Below are 13,742 nucleotides of genomic sequence, written 5' to 3'. Positions count from 1 at the left end.
TCCGGTGAAGAGCTTTTATTATGTCTAAGGAGGCAGGCAGGGTTGTATTTTCAGACTGTTTTGAATAAGCTAAGTAGCCAATAATGCTATGGGAATGATAGTGCATTTTTATTTTGTAAAGTGGTTTCTTGCATCAAACACAACATTTTCAGTCACATTGTCTGATGGACAAGTGGTTTTAAACCGCTAAATGTCAAGCCCTGCATGTTTTGTTTTTTCCAAAAGTCTCATGGAATGTAGGCCTACATTGAACACCACACATTTGCTGCTACTGTAGACTGAGTGACAGAACAGCTATTTCCATGTTAACATTTCATGGGATGCATTTTTCTCCATTGTTTTTGACAGTAGGTTTACATTCTGATCAAATAGCCACAGCAGCCTACTTGGCCACTGTTAAAACGGTAACTTAAAGGGGGTACAGCCTCCGTGTTCACGGTAAAACTGTAACTTAAAGGGGGTACAGCCTTAGTGTTCACAGTAAATGCGCGCCGGAAGTTCCACAGAATGTCGTTCAAGTTTGTTCTCAGCAGACCTGAAAACTGCTCAGTGCCGAAAAAAAGGTGTTAAGAATCACGTTTAGCAGAGGTTGGAGTTGTGATTCTTTTGGAGTAAGTCTCTAAAGTGTTGCACACCTGGATTGTACAATATTTGCCCATTATTCTTTTTCAAGCTCTGTCAAGTTGGTTGTTGATCATTGCTAGACAGCCATTTTAAAGTCTTGCCATAGTTCTTCAAGCCGATTTAGGTCAAAACTGTAACTAGGCCACTCAGGAACATTTAATCTCATCTTGGTAAGCAACTCCAGTGTAGATTTGGTCTCGTGTTTTAGGTTACTGTCCTGCTGAAAGGTGCATTTGACTCCCTGTTGAAAGCAGACTGAACCAGGTTTTCCTCTAGGATTTTGCCTGTGCTTAGCTCTATTCCGTTTTATTTTTATCCCAGGAAAAAAAACTCCTTAGTCCTTGCCGATGATGAGCATATCCATAACATGATGCAGCCACCACCATGCTTGAAAATATGAAGAGTGGTACTCCGGGTTGGATTTGCTCCAAACATAATGCTTTGTATTCAGGACAAAAAGTACATTTCTTTGCAGTATTACTTTAGTACCTTATTGCAAACAGGATGCATGTTTTGGAAAATGTGTATTCTTTAGAGGCTTCATTCTTTTCACTCTGTCATTTAGGTTTGTATTGTGGAGTAACTACAATGTTGTTGATCCATCCTCAGTTTTCTCCTATCACAGCAATTAAACTCTGTAACTGTTTTAAAATCACTGTTGTCCTCATGGTCAAATCCCTTGGGCAGTTTCCTTCCTCTCTGGCAACTGAGTTAGGAAGGAAGGACACCTGTATCTTTGTAGTAAGTAACTGGGTGTATTGATACACCATCCAAGCATAATTTATAACTTCACCATGCTCAAAGGCATATTCAATGTCTGCTTTTAAAAAAAAATGTTTTTACCCATCTACCAATAGGTGCCCTTTGCGAGGCAATGGAAAACCTCCCTGATCTTTGTGGTTGAATCTGTGTTTAAAATTCACTGCTCGACTGAGGGACCTTACAGATAATTGTATGTGTCGGGTACAGAGATGGGGTAATCATAACAATTATTACACACAGAGTGAGTTCATGCAACTTATCAGTGGTGGAAAAAGTACCCAATTTGTCATAGTTGAGTAAAGCAAAGATACCATAATAGAAAATGACTCAAGTGAAAGTCACCCTGTAAAATAAGTTTAAAAAAACATTTTTTTTATGGTTTTAAATATACTTAAGTATCAAAAGTCAAAGTAGAAATAATTTCAAATTCCTTATATTAAGCAAACCAGACAGCGCCATTTTCACTGTTTTTTTTAATTTACAGATAGACAGGGGTACACTCCAACACTCAGACCTGATTTACAGATAGACGGGTACACTCCAACACTCAGACCTGATTTACAGATAGACAGGGTTACACTCCAACACTCAGACATAATTTACAAACTAAGCATTTGTGTTTAGTGAGTCCATCAGATCAGAGGCAGTAGGGATGACCAGGAATGTTCTCTGTTTAGTGAGTCCATCAGATCAGAGGCAGTAAGGATGACCAGGGATGTTCTCTTGATAAGTATATGAATTGGACCACTGTCCTGCTGAGCATTCACAATGTAACAAGCATTTTGGGGTGTCAGGGAAAATGTATGGAGTAGAAGTTGTTGAAAAATATGAATGGTAAAGTACAGATGTTCCAAAAAAACTACTTAAGTAGTACTTTCAAGTACTTAAGAACTTTACAGCACTGCTTATTATGAGTTAAGTACATTTTTACTCCTGAATGTATTTAGGCTTGCCATAACAAAGGGGTTGAATAATTGTTGAGTACCACAGTATATCACATTATTCCGGAGTACACAGTATATCCCCAACCAGAAACTGTGGATTGATGGCAGCATTCGTGCAAAACTGAAAGCGTGAACCACTGCTTTTAATCAGGGCAAGGTGACCGAAAACATGACTGAATACAAACAGTGTAGCTATTCCCTCCGCAAGACAATCAAACAAGCTAAGCGTCAGTATAGAGACAAAGTAGAGTCGCAGTTCAACGGCTCAGACACGAGACATATGTGGCAGGGTCTACAGTCAATCACGGACTACAAAAAGAAAACCAGCCCCATTGCGGACCATGATGTCATGCTTCCAGACAAACTAAACYACTTCTTTGCTCGCTTTGAGGACAATACAGTGCCAACGACACGGCCTGCTACCAAAACCTGCGGGCTCTCCTTCACCGCAGCCAACGTGAGTAAAGCATTTAAACGTGTTAATCCTCGCAGGGCTGCCGCCCCAGACGGCATCCCTAGCTGCGTCCTCAGAGCATGCGCAGACCAGCTGGCTGGTGTGTTTACGGACATATTCAATCAATCCTTATCCCAGTCTGCTGTTCCCACATGCTTCAAGAGGGCCACCATTGTTCCTGTTCCCAAGAAAGCTAAGGTAACTGAGCTAAATGACTATCGCCCCGTAGCACTCACCTCCGTCATCATGAAGTGCTTTGAGAGACTAGTCAAGGATCATATCACCTCCACCCTACCTGACACCCTAGACCCACTCCAATTTTCTTACCGCCCCAATAGGTCCAGAGACGACGCAATCGCACTGCACACTGCCCTAACCCATCTGGAGAAGAGGAATACCTATGTAAGAATGCTGTTCATTGACTACAGCTCAGCATTTAACACCATAGTACCCTCCAAACTCGTCATTAAGCTCGAAACCCTGGGTCTCGACCCCGCCCTGTGCAGCTGGGTCCTGGACTTCCTGAGCCGCCCCCAGGTGGTGAGGGTAGGAAACAACATCTCCACCCCGCTGATCCTCAACACTGGGGACCCTCAAGGGTGCGTTCTCAGCCCTCTCCTGTACTCCCTGTTCACCCATGACTGCGTGCCAAGCACGCCTCCAACTCAATCATCAAGTTTGCAGACGACACTACAGTGGTAGGCTTGATTACCAACAACGGTGAGACGGCCTACAGGGAGGAGGTGAGGGCCCTCGGAGTGTGGTGTCAGGAAAATAACCTCACACTCAACGTCAATAAAACAAAGGAGATGATCGTGGACTTCAGGAAACAGCAGAGGGAGCACCCCCCTATCCACATCGACGGGACAGTAATCGAGAAGGTGGAAAGTTTGAAGTTCCTCGGCGTACACATGACGGACAAACTGAAATGGTCCACCCACACAGACAGCGTGGTGAAGAAGGCGCAACCTCAGGAGGCTGAAGAAATTCAGCTTGTCACCAAAAACACTCACAAACTTTTACAGATGCACAATCGAGAGCATCCTGTCGGGCTGTATCACCGCCTGGTATGGCAACCGCACCGCCCACAACCGTAAGGCTCTCCAGAGGGTAGTGAGGTCTGCACAACGCATCACCGGGGGCAAACTACCTGCCCTCCAGGACACCTACACCACCCGATGTCACAGGAAGGCCAAACATATCATCAAGGACAACAACCACCCGAGCCACTTCCTGTTCACCCCGCTATCATCCAGAAAGCGAGGTCAGTACAGGTGCATCAAAGCTGGGACCGAGAGACTGAAAAACAGATTCTATCTCAAGGCCATCAGACTGTTAAACAGCCATCACTAACATTGAGTGGCTGCTGCCAACATACTGACTCAATCTCTAGCCACTTTAATAATAAAAAATTGGATGTAATAAATGTATCACCTGTCACTTTAAACTATGCCACTTTATATAATGTTTACATACCCTACATTACTCATCTCATATGTATATACTGTACTCTATACCATCTACTGCATCTTGCCTATGTCGTTCGGTACCATCACTCATTCATATATCTTTATGTACATATTCTTTATCCCTTTACACTTGTGTGTATAAGGTAGTAGTTGTGGAATTGTTAGGTTAGATGACTCGTTGGTTATTACTGCATTGTCGGAACTAGAAGCACAAGCATTTCGCTACACTCGCATTAACATCTGCTAACCATGTGTATGTGACAAATACAATTTGATTTGATGATTTGATTTTGATTTGTTATCTGTTTAGTGAGTCCACCAGATCAGAGGCAGTAGGGATGACCAGGGATGTTCTCTTGATATTGTGTGAATTGGACCATTGTTTTTCTGTCCAGCTAAGAATTCGAAATGTAACAAATACTTTTGAGTGTCAGTGAAAATGTATGGAGTAAAAATTACATTATTTTCTTTAGGAATGTAGTGAAGTAAAAGTCAAAGTTGTCAAAAATATAAATAGTAAAGTACAGACATCCCCAAAAAACTACTTAAGTAATACCTTAAAGTATTTTTACTTAGTTACTTTACACCATTACATATAATTATTATCTTTGGAATGACTTCCTCCAGCCACTGCAAGGCCAACAGTACAGCCCTCAGCTCTGCCGTGTATACAGCCAGGTGGTCGGTAATACGTTTCCTGACTGCCACCCCACTTTCCTGAACAACAAAGGCTGACCCAGTCTGACCTGTTCATGAGTTTACAAAACATTAAGAACACTTTCCTAATATTGAGTTGCACCCTCCACCTCCTTTTGCCCTCAGAACAGCCTCAATTCGTCAGGGGTATAGACTCTACAAGGTGTCAAAAGCATTCCACAGGAATGCTGGCCCATGCTGACTCCAATGCTTCCCACCACTGCATGTCCTTTGGGTGGTGGACCATTCTTGATACACACAGGAAACTGCCGAGGGTGAAAAATCCAGCAGCGTTGCAGTTCTTGACACAAAGTGGTGCACCTGGCACCTACTACCATACCTCGTTCAAAGGCACTTGAATATTTTGTCTTGCCCATTCACCCCCTGAATGGCACACACACACACACACAATCCATGTTTCAATTGTCTCAAGGCTTAAAAATCCTTCTTTAACCCGTCTCCTCCCCTTCATCTACACGGATTCAAGTGGATTTAACAAGTGACATCAATAAGGGATCCTAGCTTTCACCTGGATTTACCTGGTCAGTCTATGTCATGGAAAGAGCAAGTGTTCTTAATATTTTGTACACTCAGTGTATATATGGGCATAAAATCCTGATATACAGTATCCAGTTGTCTTTTAAATAACTTGGATGGATCAACTCCCTCCCTGTCTTTCCGTACTCTCTCCAACACTTGTAAATTAAGTACTGTAGGTGGGTATAGCCATGGTGGACTCACAGGGATAGGTACCGTGGGGTTAAACTCTGCCATAGAATCCCATTTTCCTCGCCTGGTTATAACCCACCCATTCAAAGCTTTTATTCTGTCCACGTTCCCAACATGCCTCGTGGGGTGAGACACCCCATGCCCTGTAAGTTAACCCGATAGTTTATTGCCAGCTGTTGCCTTCTGTAATGGATAACATCTCCCCATCTCCACCTGTAGAGCTGACACTGGAGAGGTCTGAAAGGCCCCACTACATCATCATGCATGATGGACGCGTCTCCCTGTCAGGAATGCCATATACCACGGTTGCCCTTAGTTTTGAAGATGTAATCCGGAGACAGGTGTTTTCTCCATCTCTTTAGCTAACAAACTCTAATTCCACTGATTTTAAAACGTGCTCCTCCAGAAAGTGGAGAGCAACACTTATACAGCTCCACTACACAATACATGTAGAAAATTATACAAGTGTTTGAAATTTGTGACATAATGTAGAAACGTTAGCAGACCAAGCATTTGGTTTAACAATATGAAAAAAGGAAAAAAGTTTATCGCCTTTATAGCACAAATAATATAACAGTGACATTATTGTTAACTGCATTAAGTAATGATTACTAGATAGTTATCATGGTAACAACAGTAATATAAATATAAAAACATTATTTTTAATGCTACTATTAATATTATTAACAATAATAATCATATTATTATCATTATTATAATAATCAACTTGAAAGAAAAAAAACTTTTAAATCCCATTAATCAGCCCATTCGTATTGCACGGTGTTCAGTATGTTTTTTATAATGGACATATTGTACTGTACACATTTTCATTTACATTGTGTCGCAATAGGGAGAGGGAGAGGGGGGGGGGGGATTCTACTCAGGAGCACTTCTATTTTCCAGATCCACAGAATGTATACACCAAGGAGTGTCGCTGCTCATTTTGCAGCCCTTAAAGAGTGGCCAATCAGCTTAAATCCAATTGCGTTTTTTCATGTTGGACATACATATTGCACCATACACAATTCTCTGTATGTTGTGTCGCAGTAAAAACGGGGGTCCATTCTACTCAGGAGAATTTATATTTTCCAAATCCACAGGGATTACACTCCATACGCTCATTCTACAAACAAACAGTATGTTTTATTCAAAAAGTAAAGAGAGATGCAATTTGGTCAACAAATTATACTTTTTTAACAACAAATATCAGAATGAAGTTAAATCATCAACAGTAAAACAGAAGTTTCAAATGATATGCAAGAGCCTCTTCGTCTCATGGGTAGAGTCAGCCCACTGGGCACAAACTGGTTGGATCAACATTGTTTCCACGTCATTTTAAGAAAAATATATATATGGTTATTGGGGTGATACTAACCTGTAGCAACATGATCTAACTAGGATACTGCCTCAAAAAATATATATTTTATTTGTCGAGCCAAAACACTTGACCTGATGCACGTTTTGACACGTAAGGCTGTCTGATTTAAATCTGTAATGTCTGCAGCCTTCTCATCATTAGAATAGTGTAGGTCATTTACAGGTACGCCAGTCAGTCAACACTCCATCTACTGATCACGTTGTTGCCATTGTTTATTTTAAGCAGTTAGCTTCTCATCTAATCACCTGCTAATGGAATTTGTCACCTCCATTACAGGGCAAGCCAAGACTGCAGGTCTGGTATACAATGGCATTTTGTTTCACACTGGAAGCAAAGAGTAGGCGAAAATAGTTCATTTATTGTTTTGTAATTAAGCTATAGTCCTGAACAGGGTTGGGTAGGTTACTTTATAAAAGTAATCCGTTACAGTTACTAGTTACCTGTACACAATTGTAATCAGTTACGTAACTTTTGGATTACCCAAACTCAGTAACCTAATCTGATTACATTCTGTTACTTTTAGATTACTTTCCCCTTAAGAGGCATTCGAAGAAGACAAAAATGTATGTTATCAATTGAATGACATCTATTGCAGCATAAATCAATGTTAAAGTTTACATAGCTGGCCATATATGTAGGCTTCTTCTAACCCATCACTTTCTACTACATATAATAATACGATTAAATTATATCTTTACATTAAAAACCAAAGTCTATCAGAATTCCAGTCATTCCAATAAATGTTACACCCCTTGAGCTTCAAGAAAAGGACTTATTAGCCAGCCCTACTCTCTTGTTTATGATTTTGTTGTCATGGAGGACTGATTGGGCTCATTGATTTGAGTTGAAAAATAAATGCTGCGCTCATGGAATGGCATGCTTTCAGCACTACTGAAAAGTGCTATTTACATGTGAAAAATTATATACAGTACCAGTCAAAAGTTTGGACACACTGATTCATTCCAGGGTTTTTCTTTACTTTTACTATTTTCTACATTGTTTTCTACATCCCTAGGAGAGGGGGTGACCTTGATAATTTATTGTTAAAACGAGAGGCTGCCTGGATCTTTAACTTAAAGACCCTTGCTCACTTCCGGTCTCAACGTAGACTTTGATCTGAAACCATTCTTGTGATTATTGTGACTTTGCCATTGTAATTGTTTGTAAGCTTGTGTAGTCTAAATGAATCTATGATCGTATGCTATCCATTTGTTTTTTTGTATGCTGTTCTTTGTATGCCATTTTAATATTTGAGAATTAACCAATGCTGTTAGGCCACTCTTGGCCATGATTACAGACACCTGTGTGTCTTTTGACACTATATAAACCAGTCATCTCCCAGTGTTTGTGATTATACCCTGATGAAGACAGCTTGGCTGTCGAAACGTTGGTGATTACATTTTTGCATCTGAGCTCCTAGAGTGTGCGGCTCTCTTTTATTTTCAAGAATAATAGTGACGACATTAAAACTATGAAATAACACATGGAATCATGTAGTAACCAAAAAAGTGTTCAACAAATCAAAGTATATTTAAGATTATTCAAAGTAGCCATCCTTTGCCTTGATGACAGCTTTGCACACTCTTGGCATTCTCTCAACCAGCTTCATGAGGAATGCTTTTCCAACAGTCTTGAAGGAGTTCCCACATATGCTGAGTATTTGTTGGCTGCTTTTCCTTCACTCTGTGGTTCCACTCATCCCAAACCATCTCAATTGGGTTGTGGAGCCCAGGTCATCTGATGCAGCACTTCATCACTCTCCTTCTTGGTCAAATAGCCCTTACACAGCCTGGAGGTGTGTTTTGGGTCATTGTCCTGTTGAAAAACAAATGATAGTCCCACTTAACACAAACCAGATGGGATGGCGTATCGCTGCAGAATGCTGTGGTAGCCATGCTGGTTAAGTGTGCCTTGAATTCTAAATAAATCAGACAGTGTCACCAGCAAAGCACTATCACACCTCTTCCTCCATGCTTCATGGTGGGAACCACACATGCGGGGTCATCCGTTCACCTACTCTGATCTCACAAAGACACGGTGGTTGGAACCAAAAGTCTCAAATTTTGACTCATCAGACCAAAGGACAGGTTTCCACCGGTCTAATGTCCATTGCTTGTGTTTCTTGGCCCAACCAAGTCTCTTCTTCTTTTTGGTGTCCTTTAGGAGTGATTTCTTTGCAGAAATTTGACCATGAAGGCCTGATTGATGCAGTCTCCTCTGAATAGTTGATGTTGAGATGTGTCTGTTACTTGAACTCAGTGAAGCATTTATTTGGGCTGCAATTTCTGAGGTTGGTAACTCTAATGAACTTATCCTTTGCAGCAGAGGTAAACTCTGGGTCTTCCTTTCCGGTGGCGGTCCTCATGAGAGCCAGTTTCATCATAGCGCTTGATGGTTTTTGCGACTGCACTTGAAGAACATTTCTAAGTTATTGAAATTTTCCGGATTGACTGACATACATGTCTTAAAGAAATGATGGACTGTCATTTCTCTTATTTGAGCTGTCCTTTCCATAATATGGACTTGGTCTTTTATCAAATAGTGCTATCTTCTGTATGCCACCCATACCTTGTCACAACACAACTAATTGGCTCAAACACATTAAGAAGGAAATAAATTCCACAAATTAACTTTTAAGAAGGCACACCTGTTAATTGAAATGCATTCCGGGTGACTACCTCATGAAGCTGGTTGAGAGAATGCCAAGAGTGTGCAAAGCTGCCATCAAGGCAAAGGGTGGCTACTTTGAAGAATCTCAAATATATAATATATTTTCATTTGTTTAACACTTTTTGGTTACAACATGATTCCATATGTGTTATTTCATAGTTTTGATGTCTTCACTATTATTCTACAATGTAGAAAAAAATAAAGAAACACTTGAATGAGTAGGTGTGTCCAAACTTTTGACTGGAACTGTACATAGATAGATAGATATTCAGTATATATAATTTATAAGTCCAAAAATGGATGTAACAATTACAGATTYRCCCTTTAAGTCTATCAAAAGTGTGCAAGCTTGAGCATGTGTCCATCAGGCCTATGGATWTTTTTTTTATCAGCATGAATTAGATTGAGCAAGCTGTCCACTGGTTTCAAAAACAATGATAGATAGGCAGCTTAAACTTCTTGAAATCAACCATTATTGGATTCAAATACACATTTAGATGAGAGCTAAATGAGAGAGCAGCAGTGTGATTCACATCAATTCGCTATGTATATATTAATAATAAGTGATATCCGTATTGCCGTAGACTACACCACTGCTGTCATCCTTACCTCCAAGCGTTTATTCAAGTTGGATAATCTTTGGATGCCGACAGTAGTCGCACCATTGGAAGACATAGCTTGGACTGTAGCCTACCAAAAAATATTCCTGCTCTTTTCCCGCGATCCATCAAACCCAGTTGGTGTGTCATCATAGTGGTCTCTGACTTGTGGTCAGACTCACTCAGGTGGAACAAATTTAAACTTGTGCCTTTTTTGTAATCCCTTACATGTAATCTGTTACTCCCCAACCCTGGTCCGGAATCAGTCAATCAGCAGAGAACAGTACTAAAGTGCAAACTGGACCCTGGTTTTATGGACATAAACAATTGATAGTTTTTCCTGTACAATGCTCTATTTGTAACATATAGTGTGCAGGTGTCACACCCTGGCCTTAGTTATCTTTGTTTTCATTATTATTTTAGTTAGGTCAGGGTGTGACATGGGGAAGTATGTGTTTTGGGTTGTCTAGGGGTTTGTAGGTTTAATGGGGAAATATCTTGTCTAGGTGTTTGTATGTCGATGGCTGCCTAGATTGGTTCTCAATTGGAGACAGCTGTGGTTTATTGTCTCTAATTGGGAGCCATATTTAAGGCAGCCATGGGCATCATGTGTTTGTGGGTAATTGTCTATGTTGAACGTTTGTTGCTTGTCTGTGCACTTACGTTGTTTAGCTTCTCGTTTGTTGTTTTGTTAGTTTGTGTGTAGTGTTCGTTTTCTTGTTTTTTCTCTCTTCCACAATAAAGAGATGTATTTTGCACAKGCTGCGCCTTGGTCCAATCTCTCACAAGAAGACGATCGTGACAGCAGGCACCCCATTTTAATCCGTTTGATCACTGTAAAAGTCCAGCAACACTTCCTATGACCTAGATTTTTGTTCAAATTGATCTGTTTCATACAGATAACTGTGTACTGTGTTATATGTAAGTCCAATATGAAAAACAGATTGTATTTAAGCTGATACGCCACTCTTTAAGGGCCTCAGATGATGGTCCTCTGCGTATAAACTCTGTGGATTTGGAAACTATAAGGGCTCCAGAGTAGAATGGAKCCCCCTTTTACATCCGGCACAAAGTACAGAACATTGTGTACAGTGCAGTAAATTGAGTACACACACACCAAAAATATTGTTGACCATTTAGGCTTGAACAGATTTAAAATAAAATAATCACATATGTCACAAATACTTTTAATTATTATTTGTATAATAGCTAGTATATAATATATCGATAATTGTGCACATTTCCCGTCATTTTCACCCTATTTATTCATTTTAAAGGTATACAGAATGGAACTCTTATTCTGAAGGATTGCAAAAATACTTGACCGAGAATTACAAAATTATTCTTGCCTGCTTCACAGCGGTGCACTGGCACCCGGAACTCTTATTCTGAAAGATTGCAAAAATACTTGACCCGGAACTGCTAAGTATTTCTGACCTGCTTCACAGCGCTGCACTGGCAACACGTGTGTAGCTTTTTTCGCACTTGCAACGTAGCACGCTGCAAACTAACTAAAACGGTAAGTAACTTCTGCGTTATCCCTCAGAAACATGACCAAGGTAAAGAAGGACAAAGGCATCAAGGAGGAGGAGGCTGGAGCGACGGAGACTGTAGGGACAGAGAAGTCGTATCAAGAGTTGATTGCAAACATCAACCCAATTGCTAATCCACTGGCCACTAAGAAGCTAAGCAAGAAGCTCTACAAATGTGTCAAAAAAGGTAAACTATACATATTTTCATATTGACAAATAAATGCCAAGAATGTGGTAGACATTTTCAAATAGTATCCAGCAAGGTAACGTTAGTCAGCCGGCTAATGTTAGCTTGGTGAACAGTTAGTTAGCTAGGACATTTGCTAACGTCAGTAGTTGGCAAGTGAGCTGAGTGGTGCTAGCTACTTCAGCTAACTTTCCGTCTTTTTTTTTACGTGCAACTCTGTCCTTTTCAGCATCTAAGCTCAAACAAATTCGCCGTGGCGTGAAAGAAGTTCAGAAGTTCATTAACAAAGGAGAAACTGGGTAAGTTGAATTAATTTAGCCTGTACTGTTTTAATAGTTTGTTAACGTTCGATATTTAACGTTCTGGCAATGGTTAGTATCAGATCATATGCATGATTATCTATATACAATTATTCTTTATTTGCAGGATTGTGGTGTTGGCTGGAGATACTCTTCCAATCGATGTTTACTGCCATCTACCCGTCATGTGTGAGGACAGGAGTCTGCCATATGCCTATATTCCGTCAAAAGTGGTGAGTTCTCCAAACCAAAAGGCCTAACTGCGGAAGTGCATAAAAATGTCCGAATTCGTATATCARGTCATTGTCCACGGAGTTATGAAACTACAGAGCGCTACATGGTTCAATGCACCTAACAGCACAATTAAGTTTTTCATATCGCCACCATCTTGGAGCTGAAATTGATCATGTGTACTGTACTAATGATACAAAAAGAGTCATGGAGAGGAATGTACAATATGACAAACCTCTGGCTTTCTTTTTCAATGAGTTTTGAGAAGGATGTGAGGAGTATGCAATTAAGGTTCTCCCATGAAATCAATGTGACGAATACCTTTTAAAGTAATCCTGCCATGTCCCTATCTCCTCAGGACCTTGGTTCGTCTGCAGGCTCAAAGCGGCCCACCTGCGTCATCATGATCAAATCTCATGAGGACTATAAGGAGGCCTATGATGAGTGTTTCGAGGAGGTCTCGGCCCTGCCCAAACCCCTCTGAACATGTTCTCTGGCTATCAGACTCAAATTGTATCTGAGAATGTCTGGCTGTAGGCAGAATCAATTGGGGGGGTGAAATGAACTGACTGTAACACTAGAGCCAAGCTACAGGGTGGTGTTGTATTTCAGTCTCAGTATACATCGATGCCCCCCCCCCAAAAAATGTCATCTTTGTTTGTTTTGGTTATTAAATGTAAATGGTGCCTATGAAGGTTGACACAGCAATTGTTGGTATTTTAAATAGGTGCTGACTTGAAAAAGGACATGYTAACTTTATTTTCCTCGTTTGGTGGCATCCATGCGTTGTCTACAGCCAGATATGAATATGCCTACCAAGGACATTCAGTTTTTATATTGTATTATGTGCTTTCATAACTTGTGTTATTTCAATGTCACACTTGCTATCGGTTGCACTGCTATGAAACATACATTTTGGTATGAAAAATAAATCTGCACACTGATTTTATGAGTTGATAAGCCTTGTGTTTGTATGGTAAGGACTCGGGRTAGGTAACAGATCATGTGCCTAGCGTATCTTGTGTGTTTTGTTGGTGTGAACAGCCAGTTCTAATTCAGGGACCATAGGGTACTACATGGTTCCTGTGCAGTTAAACATTAAATACATTTTTGCAATCTCATTCTGATGGGTTTGATCATTGCAGTTGTAAACGAATGTATCGCTTAT

The 13,742-nt window shown here is 40.4% G+C and overlaps 1 protein-coding gene across 1 annotated transcript; it reads left to right on the top strand.

Annotated features, from left to right (window-relative positions):
• The first annotated feature begins 11,733 nt into the window (after positions 1-11,733).
• nhp2 (NHP2 ribonucleoprotein homolog (yeast)) lies at positions 11,734-13,523 on the top strand. The gene is made up of 4 exons (XM_023968894.2): positions 11,734-12,044; positions 12,274-12,343; positions 12,471-12,576; positions 12,933-13,523. The coding sequence occupies exons 1-4, from the start codon at positions 11,876-11,878 to the stop codon at positions 13,056-13,058; spliced, it is 471 nt and encodes a 156-aa protein (XP_023824662.1). The 5' UTR covers positions 11,734-11,875; the 3' UTR covers positions 13,059-13,523.
• The last annotated feature ends 219 nt before the right edge of the window (positions 13,524-13,742 follow it).

The sequence above is a fragment of the Salvelinus sp. IW2-2015 genome, linkage group LG23, assembly GCF_002910315.2.
Source record: "Salvelinus sp. IW2-2015 linkage group LG23, ASM291031v2, whole genome shotgun sequence".
NCBI classification, from domain to species: Eukaryota; Metazoa; Chordata; class Actinopteri; order Salmoniformes; family Salmonidae; genus Salvelinus; species Salvelinus sp. IW2-2015.
Note: the sequence above shows the minus strand (reverse complement) of the source record. Positions and strands in the feature narration are given on the sequence as shown.